Source organism: Bidens hawaiensis, unplaced genomic scaffold, assembly GCF_021521415.1.
Source record: "Bidens hawaiensis isolate Kalapana, Puna unplaced genomic scaffold, B.hawaiensis_p1.1 tig00027122_1, whole genome shotgun sequence".
Lineage (NCBI taxonomy): Eukaryota > Viridiplantae > Streptophyta > Magnoliopsida > Asterales > Asteraceae > Bidens > Bidens hawaiensis.
This window is the reverse complement of record NW_027494382.1, coordinates 45,736-64,612: the sequence shown is the minus strand read 5'-3', so window position 1 is coordinate 64,612 and position 18,877 is coordinate 45,736. Positions and strand designations below refer to the sequence as shown.

The 18,877-nt window shown below is 36.1% G+C and overlaps 1 protein-coding gene across 2 annotated transcripts; it reads right to left on the bottom strand.

Moving 5' to 3' along the window:
* Positions 1-16,032: 16,032 nt before the first annotated feature.
* Positions 16,033-17,588, bottom strand: LOC143574841 (transcription factor TCP18-like). Of its 2 annotated transcripts, none has more exons than XM_077059358.1 (2): positions 16,448-17,588; positions 16,033-16,360 (listed from the first exon to the last, which is right to left on the bottom strand). In XM_077059358.1, exons 1-2 carry the CDS (start codon positions 17,336-17,338, stop codon positions 16,301-16,303), a joined length of 951 nt encoding a protein of 316 aa, XP_076915473.1. In that variant the 5' UTR covers positions 17,339-17,588; the 3' UTR covers positions 16,033-16,300. The 2 variants fall into 2 exon arrangements, with proteins under 2 accessions (XP_076915473.1, XP_076915474.1); XM_077059359.1 differs by having other exon boundaries at positions 16,033-16,354.
* Positions 17,589-18,877: the final 1,289 nt, after the last annotated feature.

Here is an 18,877-nt window from a genome sequence, read left to right as displayed (position 1 = left end):
ACGAACTGGTTATTAAACGAACTGGACCTTATAACGAATCAGTTCATCTAACGAACTAGCTATACGAATCAAGGGTAATTCGTTACCCTTTTCCCTTAAGGAATTGGATACGAACTAGAGCTAGTTCGTTATGCTTCCTTAGGCGAATCAATTAACGAATCGCCCTTAACGAATCACCTTTAATTCGCTAATTCCCGTTAGCGAACTAGGGTTAGGTTTTGTCAGAGAACGTCAGAAACATTCCCTGACATCCTTAAATACCCCAGCCGCCTTTCCGGCGCCGCCGTGTCGGAAAACCGGGCGGTGGCCGGAAAAACGCTGTTTACCCCATTTTACACCGTTTTTCACCGTTTTTCGTCCCATTCGATCCAGATCTGAGCTAGGGCGATCCCTAAGCTCATCTTAAGTTCGGTTTATACCCGATTCCACCCGGATCTCGTGACTTGAACGGTTTAACGGTTTCAGCTCATCGTTTCGCGACTAGATCTAACGGGTTTAAGCTCAAACAACATCATACTATTATTACCTCGGGTCGGTGCTCGTTTCCTTGGTGATTTCGGCTTTAGAGAATAAGAGAAACTAGAGAGAGATCTTAAGTGTGTGTTTTGAATGGTGTATGGAATATGTGTAAATGAGGAATTAAGAGGTGTTTATGGTTTATATATTTATGGACCATGGGCTCAAGCCCATGGACTCTCCTTCTTTCTTTCATAACCCAAGTCCATAACCCATACCCATTAACCCAACACTAGCCCAACTCACATTCTATTTATCTAAACCGATAACGACCCGCTATAAAATAGATGAAATTTACTTCATTATTATAACCGAAAGTAGGATGTTACATCCCACATCGGTTGGGAAGGAGAACTAAGCCTTCTTTATAAGGAGGTGGATACCTTCCCCATCATAATGCGTTTTGGACGCTTAATGGTAGTGGATGAGAGAAGAATTCCATAATTAAGCGTGCTCAGGTGGGAGAAGTATGAGGATGGGTGACCACCTGGGCAACCAAAAGCAAATCTGTGAGGCGATGGTGGTACGTCCAGGCCAAAGCGGACAATATTATGGTGCGGTGGTAGCTAGGGTGTTACAAGTGGTATCAGAGCCAGGGCCGGACCGGTGGTGCCAGCGAGGACGCTGGACCCCTAAGGGGGTGGATTGTGACATCCCACATCGGTTGGGAAGGAGAACTAAGCCTTTTTTATAAGGAGGTGGATACCTTCCCTATAATAACGCGTTTTTGGCGCTTAATGGTACTGGATGAAAGGGAGAATTCCACAGTTAAGCGTGCTCAGGTGGGAGAAGTATGAGGATGGGTGACCACCTGGCAACCAAAAGCAAATCCGTGAGGCGATGGTGGTACGTCCCGGCCAGAGCGAACAATATTATGGTGCGGTGGTTGCTAGGTTGTTACAAGTTGTAACATCCTACTTTTGGTTATAATAATAAAATAAATTTCGTTTATTTTATATTGTGTCGTTTATCGGTTAAGTTAACAAACTGTACACGGTTGGGCTTGGACTTTAGAAGATGGAAAATAAGAAATGCCCTTAAACCCTAAACCTCTCCATTTTCTATTCATCTCTACACCATAGCCTACACCTTGGGAAACACACACAAACCCGAACCAAGATCCGAAGGCGAAAACCTGAGCTTGTTGGTGCTGGACTGTCGTGACGGACCAAAACAACATCAAGTACCAGCTCGTGTTCGTAGTTCGACTCGTTTAAGGTACGTTTATATTTAGAAATCGTTCATATAGGTTCGGTTTGATTGGGAAATCATAGATCTGTGTTAGTTTGTTATAAACGAATCCAAAACAACAAATCTTATGGAAATTGATCAACATTTGATGGGTTAATTGTAAACCTAAAGAAACCCGTATATATGTACATAATCGCACCTCGTAAACATAAATATTTGGATGAACGGACGATTAGGGTTTGTAGGCGCTGTAATTCCGAATCCATGGATACCAAAATCGTAATGTTTCGTTAAGAAATGAATGTTTAATTGCAGATATAAGAAACGTTGACTAATCTGTGTTCTTGGTGATTTTGACTTTGACCTTCGAGTCAAAGTCTAGATAAGATGGAACAATTCGTTATAAAGAGGTAACGAATTAGTAAACCAGTTCGTCATAGCAGGATAACGAATTAGTTCACCAATTCGTTATGTCCAATTAACGAATCAGTTTCCTCAGTTCGTCATGATCAGATAACGAATCAAGTGATTCGTTACCCACCCAATTCGTTAGGATAACGAATTAGGCCAGCGAGCCAGGATAACGAACCAGATAACGAATCAGGTGATTCGTTACTCACCAATTCGCTAAGCTCCAATAACGAATTAGACCACGAATCAAGTCATGTCCAGATAGCGAATTGGAATAACGAATCAGAGGATGAGATGACGAATCTGGATAACGAACCAAGGAAGATTATATAACGAATTAGACAGTGTTGTGATAACGAATTAGGCTTAATTCGTTATAGCAAACAAGTGGGCGATTTAAATAATAATTTAAATCGTAGTGGAAAATGTGATAAGACAGTTAATGGAAATAAAATTTTTTCAAGCTGACCTGGCAGCTCGACCCCAGCCAGGGGCTCGGCCCCTTGGACCCTGCTAGGGGCTGCCGCCCCTAGACCTCGCTGCCAGGGGCGCTTCCCCCGGACCCCCGTTTGTTGTGGGTTATATAAAGATAGAAATACGATATGAGTAGTAATAGTTAATTGATACATGTAAATATTATACAGTTAGCCGTGCACAGCTCAAGAAGGGAATAACTATTAACGGTGAACGTAACCGCATTCAGGTGAGTTTCTAGCCCCATTTCTTTGTTATGTTTTCGGGGTTGTGTGCATACTCGATGTGATAGTTAATACACTTACCTTAAATGGTAAGTGTATGCCATGTATGATTTATATGTTAATTATGTACATCTTGAATGTGATCGAAAGCTTGTCGGTACGTGAACGATCTTAGGATATTGCACGTATTGACAAGGGAGGTATGCATATGATAGATGGATGTGTATGATATATATATGTATGAATGTGTATGAAAGAGTAAATAATGTTATATATGTTACGAGTACGTAAAGACAGAATGTACGAAGATGGAGAAGTAAGGGATCAGACCCTAATAATATCTGAGATAGAGAAGAAAGGGATCAGACCCTAATAATATATGAGATAGAGAAGTAAATAGGGATCAGACCCTAATAATATCTGAGATAGACAAGAAATGGATCAGACCCTAATAATATATGAGATAGACAAAGGAAAGAGGGATCAGACCATAATAATATCTGAGATAGAAAAGGAAGGGATCAGACCCTAATAATATCTGAGATAGAATGGACAGTAAATATATAGTATGAAAGTAATAAAGTACGTATGTATGTATTATGTAATGAAAGTAAAATAGTAACGTAATTATTATGTGTCTTCGGATGCATAATGGAAGGTAAGTGTACGTATTGTATGTTATGCAATTATCTAGAACTCACTCAGCGTAGCTGACTTTTAGTATGCACGCAGGCGAGTAGATTGAGGCAGCTGGCTTGAGCGGGGACACATGGCGGTAGAATAAAGAAGCTGGCATCTGAAGATCTATTTGTTATGTTTTGAACTAAAAGACATGTTTAAGTTATGTTTTAAAGACAAGATGATGAATGTTTGTAATGACTGTTGATGTTTTATATTATTGCGCGAAAGTTTTTAATTAACTCTGATATTTAGAACTGTGTTTATGAGTAAATCCAACATCAAATGTAGGGCACCGGTAACGGGGCCTTACATGTGAAGCAGATGTGTGTGTGTGTGTATGTGAGAGAGAGAGAGAGAGAGAGAGAGAGTTTTGTCCCTTTGTGAATTTTTATTTATTAGTTTTGGTTATATATAAAATTACAAAAATACCCTCACGTGCCAGGCATGCGATCAGATTTAATGAAAAAAATTAAATGGGTTAGTGACAAAGGACGTAACATGAAACATATTTGATACATGATTTATGTTTTCTGCTATTTGTTTCGATAAAGGACGTCTACTGAAAATCCGATGAAACGTAAAGGACGTCTTTTACTATTTCGTCTTTATCCTTTTAATTTACAATATGTCACCATATTTAGTGGATGGTTCACTTGGCCCATTGGGAATGCTTATTTTGTTCCTGTTTTTTAGTTTCAATGCATTTACAGCTTTACACTCTGATCCCGAGTTTAATTAAAATAGAGAAAAGAAAGGAAAGAAAAAGAAAAGAAAGGAACAGATAGGAAAATAAGTAATATTATTATGTGTTCCCTAGTTTGATGGAAAGAAAAAGAAAGTAGACATTTTATGTATTCGCTAGTTGAGTGGAAAAGAAAAGAAAGCTCTAATATTACCATTATGCCCTTAGATAAAATTATGATGCTATATTTTACCATTATGCCCTTAAATAATATTATGAAGACATTATATTACTTTCCATTCTTTATTACTCGTTTATCGACCTGTAGTTACATTAGGGGCGTGCAACATGTACGACCTGGACCAACCCACACCGGAACCACTCAAACCTGGAACCGCTTAAAAGGGATTTTCAAACCCGGAACCATTGTACTATCACGCCACTGAATATATGAGCTTATGCAATTTGTAAATAGAAAATTAACAACCACAAACCTTTGAATCTGTGATGCAAACGTGTTGTATAATATTACAAAGTATGCATTTACTAGTAACGGAATTATGCATTTAAATTCAAAGTCATGCAAATTCACTACCAAATTTAATATTATGTCACATAATTAATCTGCATAAACTTTAGGTAGAGAAGTGAGACGGGAAGAACTAAAGAAGGATTGCTTCACGGGTTCCATCATTATTGGGTTGGGTACGACCAGGACACGAACCAGACCACTTAATCCAAATAGTTACAATCAAACAACCAAACCTTACGAGCAAAAACTTGCAAATATCAAACAACCTTACAATTAAAGCATAAACATAATTAAGCCGTATTTTGACTTTCTCCAAATCATGTTCAATCTTTTTAACACCCCAATCAATAAACCTTAGGATGTTATTATTAGAGGTGCACAAATCGGTTTTTTTAAAAAAACCGGTTCGGTTATTAACCGGACCGGTTTTTTTTGCCCGAAAAAAAACCGGTTCGGTTAATAATGTATTTTTTTTGCCCGAAAAAAAACCGGTTCGGTTAATAACCGGACCGGTTAATAACCGGTTTTTGTATGTCAAAACCCTAACCGGTCTAACCGGTTAGGACCGGTTTAGAAACCGGTTAGAACCGGTTAATAACCGGTTAAACCGGTTTTTTTTTTTAAAATAACCGGTTAATAACCGGTTTTTTTCATAATAACCGGTTTTAAAAAAAACCGGTTTTTCCATTAACCGGTTTGTTAACCGGTTTTGGCTCTAAAACTTGTAACCGAAATACGAACCGGCGGTTTGTAAACCGGTCAAACCGGTTTTTAAAAAACCGGTTTTCGTAAAAACCGGTTTCCGGTTTAAACCGGCAAACCGGTTCCCGGACCGGTTTTTTTGACCATCTCTAGTTATTATCAACCCAGGTAAACTAAGCCAAAGATATCATATAAATGTTACATAATATAACAAATAATAATAATATACAATAGCACCTGCTTAAATAAATAAGTACATATTGATACAAATAAATTATTAAGCTAAATATAAATACAAATGGAATATATAACGGTTTGGTCCATTTTATACGGCCGGCTTTCAGCATGAACCGTAAACCGAATCGCTCACTATAGTTTGAAAACATTGAAACCAACCAAAAACAACGAAAGACAACTGACATCGAACCCGAACCGATGACCGGTTTGGGGAGTTTCATAATTTTAAACCAAACCATCAAGATCCCTAACTGCCACACACATCGCAATTCATAATTACCAAGCATCAACTAACAAGAATCAATATCAAACAATAACATAATAAATTAATAATAACACACAAAATGCAAACCTCAATTTCAGTTAAATACTTCGACCCTAACCACAAAGACTGAGCTCAAACAATCAAAACACGAACATGTCTGCGTATTGAATGTTTCAGTTGTATCTTGTACTTGTTAAAAAAAGACGTTACCAGTGGAGCGATGGAATTATTGGTTCAACAATGGAAGGTGGGTTGATTCGTTGAAGACATGGCAGGCTATGGAAGAGATAATCCAGCCTTCTTGTTCTTGTTGATGAGAGTAAAAGTGGAATTGGAATATCAACGCGACATTTATATCTTCTTTCTCTCCAAATCTTTCAATTTGGAAAGAAAGATCTATAGGTTAAAAGGCTTTGTTTTTATGAATAAGACAAGCAGACAATTGGAACAAAGGCTATAGTGTTAGGCAGCGTTTGCTATGCATGAATGAGAGACGAAATAGAATGAACCATTATGATGGAATGAAAAAAAATGTGTTTGGTTGGTCAATTGAATGGAATCATCCATTATCATGTCCATTCCATTCCCTCCAAAACAACCCAAATTCATTCCATCCACCCCTTTGTTTTTTTTTCATTTCATCTCTCTTTCACACTATATCACATCCACCATCCTCCCACCACTACTACTCATTGCCCTCTCACCACCACCCGCCTCCGCCGCCTTCCGCCACCACCACCCACCTTCTCTGACACCACCAACTACCCACCACTGCCTACCATCATCGTCCACCACCGCCACCACCTACCATTGTCGCTCACCACCGCCACCACCTACCATCGTTCCCGGCCATCACCACCGCCCGCCACCCGTCGCTTACTACTGCCACCACCACCACCACCAATCATTCCCGCCCATCACCACGACCGCCCACCACGCACCACCACCAATACTGCTCGCCGTCCACCACCACTCACTACCGTTTTTATTTTATTCCGTCCTTTTCTAGCTCACCAAAAAATAAAAATTAATAATTCATGTCATTCCCATATGATAATCAAACATGTCAACGGAATGGTAATGATCAATTCCATCATCTCGTCCATTCCATTCTCTCGCTCATTCCATTCCATCGTCTATTCCATTATCCCATACCAAACAAACTCTTATTATCTTAATTTTTTAGGAGTGTTTGTCTATTACAAAAGGCTAAATAGGGAAATTGATCATCTCAAATCGATCACTAACAGAAACTCACATCGTAACAACCGTCAATGCATTTGATGTTCAAAAGATATTAACGATGTCCGAGTTGTATTCATGTGATTTTTTTTATTTTCTAATGAGTAATGATCATATTTTTGTTATTATGATATTGATTTTTTTATATGTCCCTCGTCCCGCCCCGACCTAAACTGCGACCAACCCAAAAAATCTGAATACCGAAAAAATAGGACCCCATTAGTAAAATATTCTATGTCCGTCACGTGTTAAAGACGAGTGTACCCCAGTGTGGTGAATTTAGCCAGTAACCCATTTGAAGGATTCGTTGGCCTTTCAAATAAAAACAAATAATCAAAAACCAAAAATTAATAAAAAATAAAAAAATAATAAAACTATCTAAAATTAGCTAAATAAGCAATTTTATATTTTTAGTAAAAACATGAATAAAATGCACATTTAATAATTATTACTAATAAAGTATTTTAAGCTGGTTAAATATGACATATTCATTTAATAAAATCATCCTCGAGGTTTGATCAAAACTGTCATTTTTATCAGGTTAAAGGATTGAAATATATACTTAGACTTGACGTTAAAAATTAAATGGGTCTAGTGAAATGGTTGAAAATGGTAAGATTCGGAAGCCTTAAGGGTTTAGCTGCAAAAAAAATATTTGTACTAAAGATGTGTAATTGATCAAATCTCAGATGCGAAAATGATACCTTACTCAACCGCTAATTATAATTTTGAGAAACAACAAACCAAAAACTCCAAGTTAGCTGGACCGATCAGTTTTATCGTTTTGTCGGTTTAATGATTGTTTTGACTCATAACCTTTTCTATTTCAAATTTGCTATTTTGTATTAAAAATTTAAAAATGATAAATAATGTTCATGAATATAATTTATACAGGTAACGATATATCAAAAATAAAAAAAAGTACATCAACAATAAAGATTAAATGAACAATTTTAAGTTTCAAACTTATTGAACTGTTGGATCTCAATTCAGTCAAACCGGCTAACCTAGGTAGGATTGGGTAGTTCGAGACTGATTACAATGAAAAGCATCCGTTCTAAATCCTCTTGCAAGTAGGGGGGTGCTCGAATGACCAATTTCATGTTATCTACTTATCTCACTTCTCAGTATATGAATTTAATTGGACTTGATTTTAAAACATTGATCTAAATTCTAAACCAATCAATTCAGGTTTAATTAATTTTATTATTATTATTATTATTATTATTATTATTATTATAATCAATTTAGGTTGTCAATGAGAAATTTGAGGGTAACTTAATAAACTTAGGCTACATTTGATCTCGTTTGGGTTGAATGATGTGACATTCGTCAATTTCGGGTCTCGGTTATATTCATTTGGTAATCATTTTGTAACATGTCGATATCTTTGCGTTTTATTTTAATAAGTTATACTTCGTAATGGTGGTTAAACTTGTAAATCCGAACTGTCAAATTATCAAACCATTGTTAATATAACTCTAGCGTGTGCGAGGTTTGTCAAATACAGTTATTTATAATTTATAAGCTAGGTTAAGTAAACGTTAGAGACTAAAGTGGATTTCTTTAAAGTTATACAAGTTTTAAACCAATTATAACTAAATACCAAACTTGAGGGGCCAAAAACGTAACATTTATAACCTACCTATAAAATAAACAAACCCTAATCCTAATATCATTACACCCAGCCGCCTCCTCCTTCTTCCCTTTCATTTTCCGGCGACCCCAGCCGTTTTCCGGCGACGTCCGACCACCCACCTTCGGCCACCACCTCTCACCGCACCACCACTAACCTTTCTTTCCCCTCTGGTACGCAAACCATCACCCGCAGCCACCACCACCACTCTTTTCCCCGTTTTTCCGGCGACCTTCGGCCGCCGTGGCCTCACCGGAAAACCAGCCCCGCAACCTCTCTCTCGCCATCTCTATCTTTCTCCCTCTGTCTCTCTCTCGCTGTCTCTATCTATCTCTCTCGCAGTCTCTCTCTCGCCGTCTCTCTCTCTCTCTCTGCCTCGTCTCTCTCTTTCTCTCTCGTTGTAACTCTCTCTCTGCTCTCTCCCTCTCTACGGCTCTCTCTCTCTCTCTTTTTCCTTTCCTCCCTCCCTCGGTTGCGGTTTCCATCTCCGACTACCTCGGGTACATATATTAGGTACAAGTTAATTTGGGTTTTGTTATTATTAATTTTAGTATATCAATCAGTTTGAAATCGTTAATTATCGGTTAAATACTTTGAAACGGGTTGAATGAATATTGGTGTTATTTTGAATTGGGGGATGAACATCGGGTTTGATTAGCTAAGACGGAATACACCCGAGTTACTAACCACTTAAAATCGATCTTGGATTTATGTTTAAAAATAAATATATATAAATGTTAGAATATTATTTTAGGTTTAATTCATATCGTTACTATTATTATTACTATTACTATTAATATTATTAGTATTAGAATTATTATTAATGTTATTGTTATTATAAATATTAAAGTTGTTAATATTATTCTTAAAGATCATATTATTGTTATTTATTAAAATTATATGACAGAATTACAAATTTTGTCCTTTAAAATAAGTCGAATTACGGTTCGTGTCCTTTGTTAAGTTTCCTTGCCGGCGGTGTACTTTAAACTTTTTTTTCCTACAAGTTTTGTCCTTTACGCTAACTGGGTTAGAAAAAGTCAGTTAAATGCCCTCACGTGAGACGCATGTGAGGGCATTTTTGTCTTTTCGTCTACCCTGCAACTTCATCATCATCTTCTTCTTCTTCATTTTGCATCTCTTTCTTCCATAACTCATCCACCACCACCAAACCCACCACCAACACCCACCTTCACCCCACCATTCAACCTCCAGCAACCACCACCAAACCCACCAACCTCCCCTCCCAAACCCAATTACATCTTCCAGACCAAACCAAAAACCCCAATTCCATCACCGGATCATAATAATAACTCAATCCGGAGCTTCCAATTCCGTCAACTCGCCGGAGCTTCCATCACAACTCGCCGGAGCTTCCATTTTCTCACAATCAGAGCATAATAATAACTCAATCTTATTGTTTAGTCACATATCTTGGTCAGCAGGCAGCCCGATAAAACCTTCATTTCTTCTCTCTCACGTTCTCTGCTGCCACAAACAAACAACACTGTAAGTCATTCAACTTCGCTAAATGATTCAAATTAACGTCTTCTTCCAATTAGGTTTTCAATAATATTCAATTCACATGTTTCCGTAGCTCTAATTATCATTTCATTCAATTCCGTCGCCTAATTTCAGTTTGAACCGGTATCGTATTTCATTAATGCTGTGTTCGTTCTCGATGCTGATTATTATTGTGATTTGCAGGTTGCAGGTGATCAGTTGGACGAGTTAATGCAATCCACCCACAAACCCACCAACACAATGGTCAACAACAAACGCAAAGCCCGACGAAAATGAATTCCACAAATCGGTTCCTTGTTCGTTGAAATTGACTTAGGGGTTTTGATTATTGGTTAATGACGATCAAAAATCATATACAAATTACCTGAAAATGTGTTGGGATGACGGCGAACGGACTCGCCGGAAAACGGTTCTTAGGTTAAGAATCACGATATCCAGAGGGAGTTTTGGAAGAAAGAGATGCAAAATGACAATATTGACAATATTGATTTTGTGTAACATGATGAATGAATCTTACATTTCTAGATGTAGATCTCTCCGGAATAAAGCTAGGCTATTTTACCAGGTTCTTAGGTTAGGATGAGTTATGGAAGAAAGAGATGCAAAATGAAGAAGAAGAAGATGATGATGATGAAGTTGCAGGGTAGACGAAAAGACAAAAATGCCCTCACATGCGTCTCACGTGAGGGCATTTAACTGGCTTTTTCTAACCCAGTTAGCGTAAAGGACAAAACTTGTAGGAAAAAAAAGTTTAAAGTACACCGCCTGCAAGGAAACTTAACAAAGGACACGAACCGTAATTCGACTTATTTTAAAGGACAAAATTTGTAATTCTGTCAAATTATATTTGATAATTTGTTATTATCAATAATATTATTACATTTATCTTGTGAACTCGTTTAGAACTCGAACCGACACCGAGGATGGTATTATTATTACTATCAATATTATTTGTTATTGTTATGATTATTATTTTATCAACAACGCTTTAATTAATACTTGGGGTTTTTATTCTTTAACTATTATTATTAGTATCATACTATATTAGTATTATTAATAATAATTATTGAAATTATTATTATCATCGTTATCTTATACATCTATCTATATATATATATATATGTATATATAACATATTTTTTTAGATTTATTATTATCATTACTATCATTATCACTAATAATATTATTATAAGCTATATTATATATTCATGTTATGAAAACCGAACTCTTGATTTAAAATTCGTCTTGTTTCTATTTAATATTGGTTTAGTTATTTAAAAGCCCAAATAAAATAATATTATTTTATTATAAATTACCAATTAAGTATGAGTCCCTAACCATTAACAAATTAACCGATAATCCGATTTACAACCGAACCTTCTCGTCCAATTTTTCCAATATAGTTTCATTATGGTTTCAAGTTCATTAAAATATATTACATTATTTATTTTAGCCAAGGTCTTTATCGTTTCAAGTCGGATCTGTTCGTTTACCGTTCGAGCTTCATTTATTTGTCTATTTATTTCTCGGTTCATCAATCGAGGTGAGTACATTTCATCTCCCGTTTTCACTTTTATCTTTTGGGGGTAACATGCATACTTATTCAAAATAAGAATGATTTATTATACACGTTTCTCAAACCACTTACTTTAGGGTATATGATACTTGGAATACTTGCTCTTTTGTGTGTTATATGCTTCATATGCTTTACGTGCGCGAGTGTTTATTTTTATGTTGTTGTTGAGCCTCATTAAGTATGATCATACGCTCCCTTAACTACTTAGCCTTGTGCTAGTAGAATAGGGCCTCATTATCCGAGTATGTCGGTTGTTACCGAGTAGAAAGGATCCTCATTTACATATGTTTTATATGCCACAATTGATGCTTTTATTTATAGTCTCATATGCGTATGTGGATTTCGCTCATTTTATATATACTCAAACTATGAAATTGCTCACCAACATACGTGTTGACAAAATATTATTTTATGCATTGTTACAGGTTTGACTTTTATCGACTTGAGGACTTGACGAAAAACGTTACCAAGACTATTAGGATATTAGTAAAACGAACAATATATTTGTTTACTTGTGTTCAATTTGTTGTATGACCAAGATGTGTTGTTTATTGATTTGTGAAGTAAATGAGTTGATTAAATATTGTCACTTTAATAGTGTCTTGTGTATTTGTCCAATCACGTTGCACCCCGGCATGTTCCGCCTTTGATCGAGGTGTGACAAATGAGAACTTAAATTTGGCCCAAGATTTTATAGACGTAATGTGTTCACATATGTCTTGAAGGTTGAGCCCAAGTTGGATATAATCTATCTATTCTAATAAAAAAAATACCATGTTGTGTCACTTGTCACTCTCACAACCATTCCCACCTTTTAAAACTCATTTTCAAGATATGGTCTCTTTTCCGGATCTCTCGCGGGTCACTATCCGACCTAGACGTTGTCTTTCGGATCTATATATTTTTATAACCAAAATTCATTCAACACAGGTGTATCCCCTCTCCGATTACAAACCCTAGCTTTCGCCTCTTTAGTCGAAACCTATGAAGATTTCAAAGGTAAAACTCTTTAATAACACACGTTCCATTGTTTTTGTTTGGCGATTCAGTTGATTTACAAACATTTTTGTATGACAAACCCTAAGTTTGAAATACTAAGGGCTTTGAAGGGCTCATTTTGAATACGTAATCATCGATTTTAACACCTAAGTTTTTACTTCAATTGTAGGTATTAAATCGATTTGATTTCGTCTTTCTTTTAAGAAACGTAAACCTTAAATATATGTTTGTTGTTTCCTTCAGTGATTGATATGGTTGCATTGGATTCTTGTGATGATTTTTTTAGTACTTTGTTTAAAAAGTTCTTAATCATCCCTGCTATGTGAACCCTCAATCCTGAATTGTAGTAGATTTTGTCAACTAAATATACAATTTTAAGTGTATAGTAAACTATTAGCCAAAAATTTAATTCCATGTTTAGTGATTACATAAAAAGATATATATAATTAATCGGTTTATTTTTATTTCTTACTTTTTAAAAGTTTGATCAGTTATACAGATTAAATAGATTAAAAATTGGACTCAAGGTCAAAACTCAAAAGTATAAATAAAGGCATACAATTTCTTTGTCTTTTTTCTAACGGCCAACAAACATAGAATGTCTAGGTACTCCGTACGGAACGGCCCAATGGCTAAAGGTCACCGCCAATTGGCCCAACCTAGCCGTACGGAGCCTTTACGCGGCTCCAAGTTATCGCCAGTTCCGGGGAAAACCCACATGCTCGCCCGAAGGCCCACTGGTGGTAAAACCTGTATTCTGCCAGGATCGAACTGGAGATCAAAGATATTTTGGAGAAGTTGTACACCTTTGGAGAACTGTTACGAGGAATTTTCAACGGATACTAGGTCTCCGGTGAAGTTGCAACGGATTAGTGACGGATGCGTTATTAATAAAGAAAATCCTAAGGGTTTTTCGAATGGTTTCGATGGGGAAAGTTTCCGACAGAAGCTTCGCGGATTTCTCATTGGTATTGCCCCTGTTTCTTGCAGTACGTGGCCAAGCTGCTCAGGCTCACACTCATTTCAGATACCCTAATTTGTCTTCTATCGACATTTGGGGAACTTAAATATATAGCTTCTCGAAATTACTTCCATTGAGTAAAGCTTATGCTTATTCAACTATTAATTTTTGTCATACAATATGCTTTCTAAAGTCTCAGTTTCTCTTCCATTGAACATTCTAAAACCTATTTGATGTAGCATAGCAACAAAAATACCATTTTCTTTAAACTTTCAAACAATATCAATATTCACTGTAAAGTACTAAAGTTTATTAAAAACATATGTTTCAATTCTAGAGTAGCTAGAACCGCTATTCATTGTGTAATATATATAGTTATTATATTTGGTTCTCAAATCAAGTTGATACACACTGGATGGGGTGAACAGAAACTTGATGCAGTGTAAGCTATCATGAAAGATTGTGTTTGTGACATTGAAAGATTGTGGACTGACATCATGATCAAATTATATTTATTGCTAATCACTTCTGCAGTTGGTATATGCAAAACCAAAATTAAATAGCAGGAATGGTTTTGTACAGAGAATAATTTGCTAATCAACCCAACCCCATATATAGAAGCTTAAGCCCTAAACCTAACCCTTATAAACCCTAAATTATTATTTTTTTGTACAGCCCGCCAATACCGAGTGAGTCTTCCTGAGACGAGATGTTATCTGTCAATGCTGATTTTAACACTCAACGCTTGACTCATCCAAGAACACCATCAAGGATGAAACCCACACCCCCCTTGAGCAGGTTACGAACCTAAAACCTTAAAGATCTTAAGGCTTAACCATCACCTTATGTCATTGGCCAGAAGGTCAATGGCATAAACCATAAATTATTAATATGGGGATAAATCTTAAAGGCAATGCTATTGATTCAACATCTGTCATCTTAAAAGGAAACATAGGTTGTCACATATGGTATTTGACAGATCAGCCTGATATGCATTATATAATGTAATAAAATAATGGTTTTGACTTCGTTTTTAATATGCTAATAGGGTATCCTTAGTGCTTCAAATTATTCTCTTGTTCGTTTCATATTTCTAAATCAACCAATCCATAGTATATGTTTTTCAGCTTTAATATCACTTTCAAGTAATTATAGAAACTCCATGTCTGGATGAGCAACAAAACAGGCCTTGGATGGTGACAAATCTCATTCTCTGTCAAAAATGTACGATTAGATAAGTGCACATATCTTATCCTCTAAAGTATCGATTCCAAATGAAAGTGGCTTCCAATCAAAGTATAGCAATCTTGTCATAAGTCACTTATGTCATTTCTCCATATCAGTAGAACCAAGATATGTGGAAGAAACAAATACAACAGTTTCATATCAAACACATAGCTAATGATTCATTACACTAATAAATCACATAAAAGACTGATTGCAAACATAAAATTAAGCTAATTTCCAAGGCAATCCCTATAAAGTTTTAGGCCAGACAACAAATAAACAAAGAAATGTACCCGGTGTAATCCTAACTATAACAAAAGCCATTGGTAAGGTATGAGGAGAGTGGATGAGAGAAACCTTAACTCTATACTAGAGGATAGAAAGATTGCTTCTGCATGGTAGTTCGGACAGCCATAAGATCAATTTCAATGCTCGGGATTTTAAACGTCCACAAACACACCACGTCATAGTTTCAGTCATGTTTTAAAACACTTACTTTTTTTACAACACTACATCCTTTATTCATTGTTGTGTGTCTGTGTGCGCATATATATTATTCATTGCTGTTGTGGCTTGTGCGAATGGGGCCCACCACCATCCATCCAAGTCAGTTGGATATCCGGATGAACACAAACAAACGTCTCCTTCATTGGTAGGCAAATGTCGCCGTTGCTTCCATTGATATTCAGTAGCGTTGGAGATGCTCAAGTAGTTTTTTATTAACTTAGCAATAAGAAATTTCTTACCGGCTTTATGGTAAATAGACATACATTGTATATCATGGAAAAGTTGTTTATTTGTTGAAGAGGAAAAACAAAAGAAAAAAAAACACAAAAACACAAAAACAAAGCATAGTATATGAATTTAAGTTGGCTTTCATAATTTTAACCTTAAATTTAATAATGGATAAAGAACAAAGAAAGACATAACTGGTGACCAAAACCACTAGATCAATGTCTACATCATTTTGGGTGTAGATCAAACTAAAAGATCAAAAGTTCACTATCTTCCAATTATAAAGAACATAGATCTTAAAATAGAAGAGAAAAGATGACAATCAACTTGGATTCACAGTGTCACATCATTGACTATCAAAGAAAGAACTGTTAACCACAAGAATCAATTTTATTAGTCAAGATGATTAATACGCCAATTTACATACAAACTTATTATGACCAGAAACTCTGAGCAGTGTAGAGGTAATGAAGAACAACACTGACCTAATTGTTGATGCCTTCCCATGGTTTACCATGATACTGGAAATCACTCATCAACTGATGCTGCAGAGACAAGATATATAAACATATCTGATTATGCACAATGATTTACATAATTTCTTATTTATTAAATACCTATTTTGAACTTACCTCATGAGAAAGTCCAGGATTATTATTATGCTGATAATTGACCAATGATGGACTCCAATTGCTTGACATCATGGATGAATTATCACCAACAAGTCCTTGCTTAAAGTGAAAATAAGAGCTTGGATATCCGGCTTGATCGGTTAGCTGAACTTGGTTTTCTCCAAAGGGGATCCAAGACCCGAATCGGTTTGTGTTTTGATCCATTACCTGATCCAAACTTGGTCTTAGTTTTGAATACTGATGACAGCCTGCACCATCGTAACCAAGCTTAATATTTGTCTTTTCAGTTGTTCTCTTCCTTGCCCTTGCTCTTGTTTTTTCCCTAGTTTCTTTAGCTAGAGACTGATCAATATACACATTTTTTCTCACTCTTTCAACCTTTTTCTTCTCTTTCTCTTTGCTACTGCTACAAGAATTAAGCTTTCCTTTATCTTTTACAATCACCTTATTATCCTCACCAGTTTTCTCCATTAACTGATCATCAATTCCAGACACAACTTCACATTCTGAAGCAGAAGATGGACTGTTTGATACACCAATGAGGCTGGAGCTCTTGTTCACCTGCTGGTGATAGAGATCTCGAATAGCCGATCTCGCGTTCACGAGCAGCCACTCAATAGTATTGCTAGCCTTGGCATGCCCTAGCATGTCTTGCAAATGGAAGAACTTCTTAGCAACATCAAGGGACAATCTCATTCTTCGGTCCCTCGGGCCTCGAGCCGTGTTAATCTTGCTGTGGCGGTCTTTCTTGGAAGATCTCTTGCCTGTTAAACTATTATTTTCAAGAATCACTGGACCGTTGATGCGATTGGCACCGTCAGCCGCAACAAAGTTTCCGTTGTAGTCGAAAGAAGTCACCCTTTGTTGGCTAATACTAGAATAAGGATGCATCTTTTTAGTTACACTGGGGATATAATGTATGTTAACTGTATTTGTAACAGATCAAGGGAACTTTATGAAAGAAACCTTAATTTGAACAAGCAATTGAGGCTTTTGTCACTGCAAGAAAGAAAACAAATGACCGAAGGTCCACTATATACTATGATTGGGTACGAGAAAAAGAGAGACTGGTCATTGAACATGCTTATTATTCATATATGTTTAGGTATAGAATGATTGTTTGTTGGCTTGTTGCTAATTATAGGTATTATTTGATGATTGTAATGTGCTCTTTTTTTTATACTTTTATGTATTTAGATATTCTAAATTTCAGAAAAAAAAAAAAAAAAAAGTTGTTGTCTTGATTTATAAATAGCTTTCTGTTTATCCAACACTAGTTTGTACTAGTTTCCTAGAAATCCTCTAGAACCGCGAAAGAAGGATACAAATGATCAACAAGATAAATTGATCGAGGTTGTAACCGTACTTTGACAAACAGAAAATTATGTAAAATTTTAAAACTATAGTGGCAACGACTACGTACATAAGTACCAATTGAGATATATACTATCGTGAGGCATGTTGATAAAGATCTTAGTTTAGAAGACAAATTGCTGATACATGTTTATCATGTAGCTAGAATTATACCATGTAGAGATCGATTTTCGTAAGTTTCATGGTCACGTGTCATATTAGAGGTCTCGAATTATCTTCCTCATCCCATGAATTAATGACTTTGTATCAAAATATTTAAAACTTGTAGGTTTAATGGTAAGTAAACAAATGTTGAAAGAAAAAGCTAGCGGTTAATAGAAATTGCCCTAATAGAGGATCCGATATTAGAGAGATATTGGTTGTTAGCTTTACCTCTAGAAGGAAAAGTTAGGCACCCTTTTGTGCATTCGTGTACTCTGGCAACCATTGATTGGCTGGGAATGGAAATAAAAAGATGGACAAGTGTTAGCATGGGAATTTCAAGTTAGTTCAGTCGTTAGTGAATTGGAAGGGAGAAGCACTTCTCGTTGTGCCACATCATGGATTGATTTTTGGTCTTTTTCTCTCTCTAAATTTGTGTGTGAGTGAGAGAATTGATCCTGAGACCTTTATTAAAAATTGAAAATTGAAGATTGAAGGGATTTGTATCTTAACCAATAATCATTCGGTTGCCTTCCCATTTCCATCCCATCATGAGTGATCGAGTCATATATGTGGTGCGTCTTTTGGTTTGCATTATGAGTCGATATCTATAGAAATTTGATATAAGTCCAAAGAGAATAAAGAGTATGGGTGACTCAACCATTTTAGAGGCAAATACGAAATTAAAATTGAGGCTTATATAAGCATTACTGTTATAATGGTAGCGAATCTAGAACTTTTGTCAAGTGACAAAAATAGGTTTGTTAAAATTGGTCGGTTAAAACACACTAAATGAGTTGAGTAAGAGATGTTAAACAGGTCGGTTAAAGCATAATCATGCTTTGTGAAAACTTGATAAACACCATTAAATTCATAATCATAAGTGAAAAACAAAATAAACTAGTCTCAATTGCC

Coding starts and splice junctions, on each gene's coding strand:
- LOC143574841 (XM_077059358.1), bottom strand. CDS start 17,338: ATGCATCCTTATTCTAGTATTAGCCAACAAAGGGTGACTTCTTTCGAC. Junction 16,361..16,447: donor ATCCTGGACTTTCTCATGAG/GTAAGTTCAAAA, acceptor TTGTCTCTGCAG/CATCAGTTGATGAGTGATTT.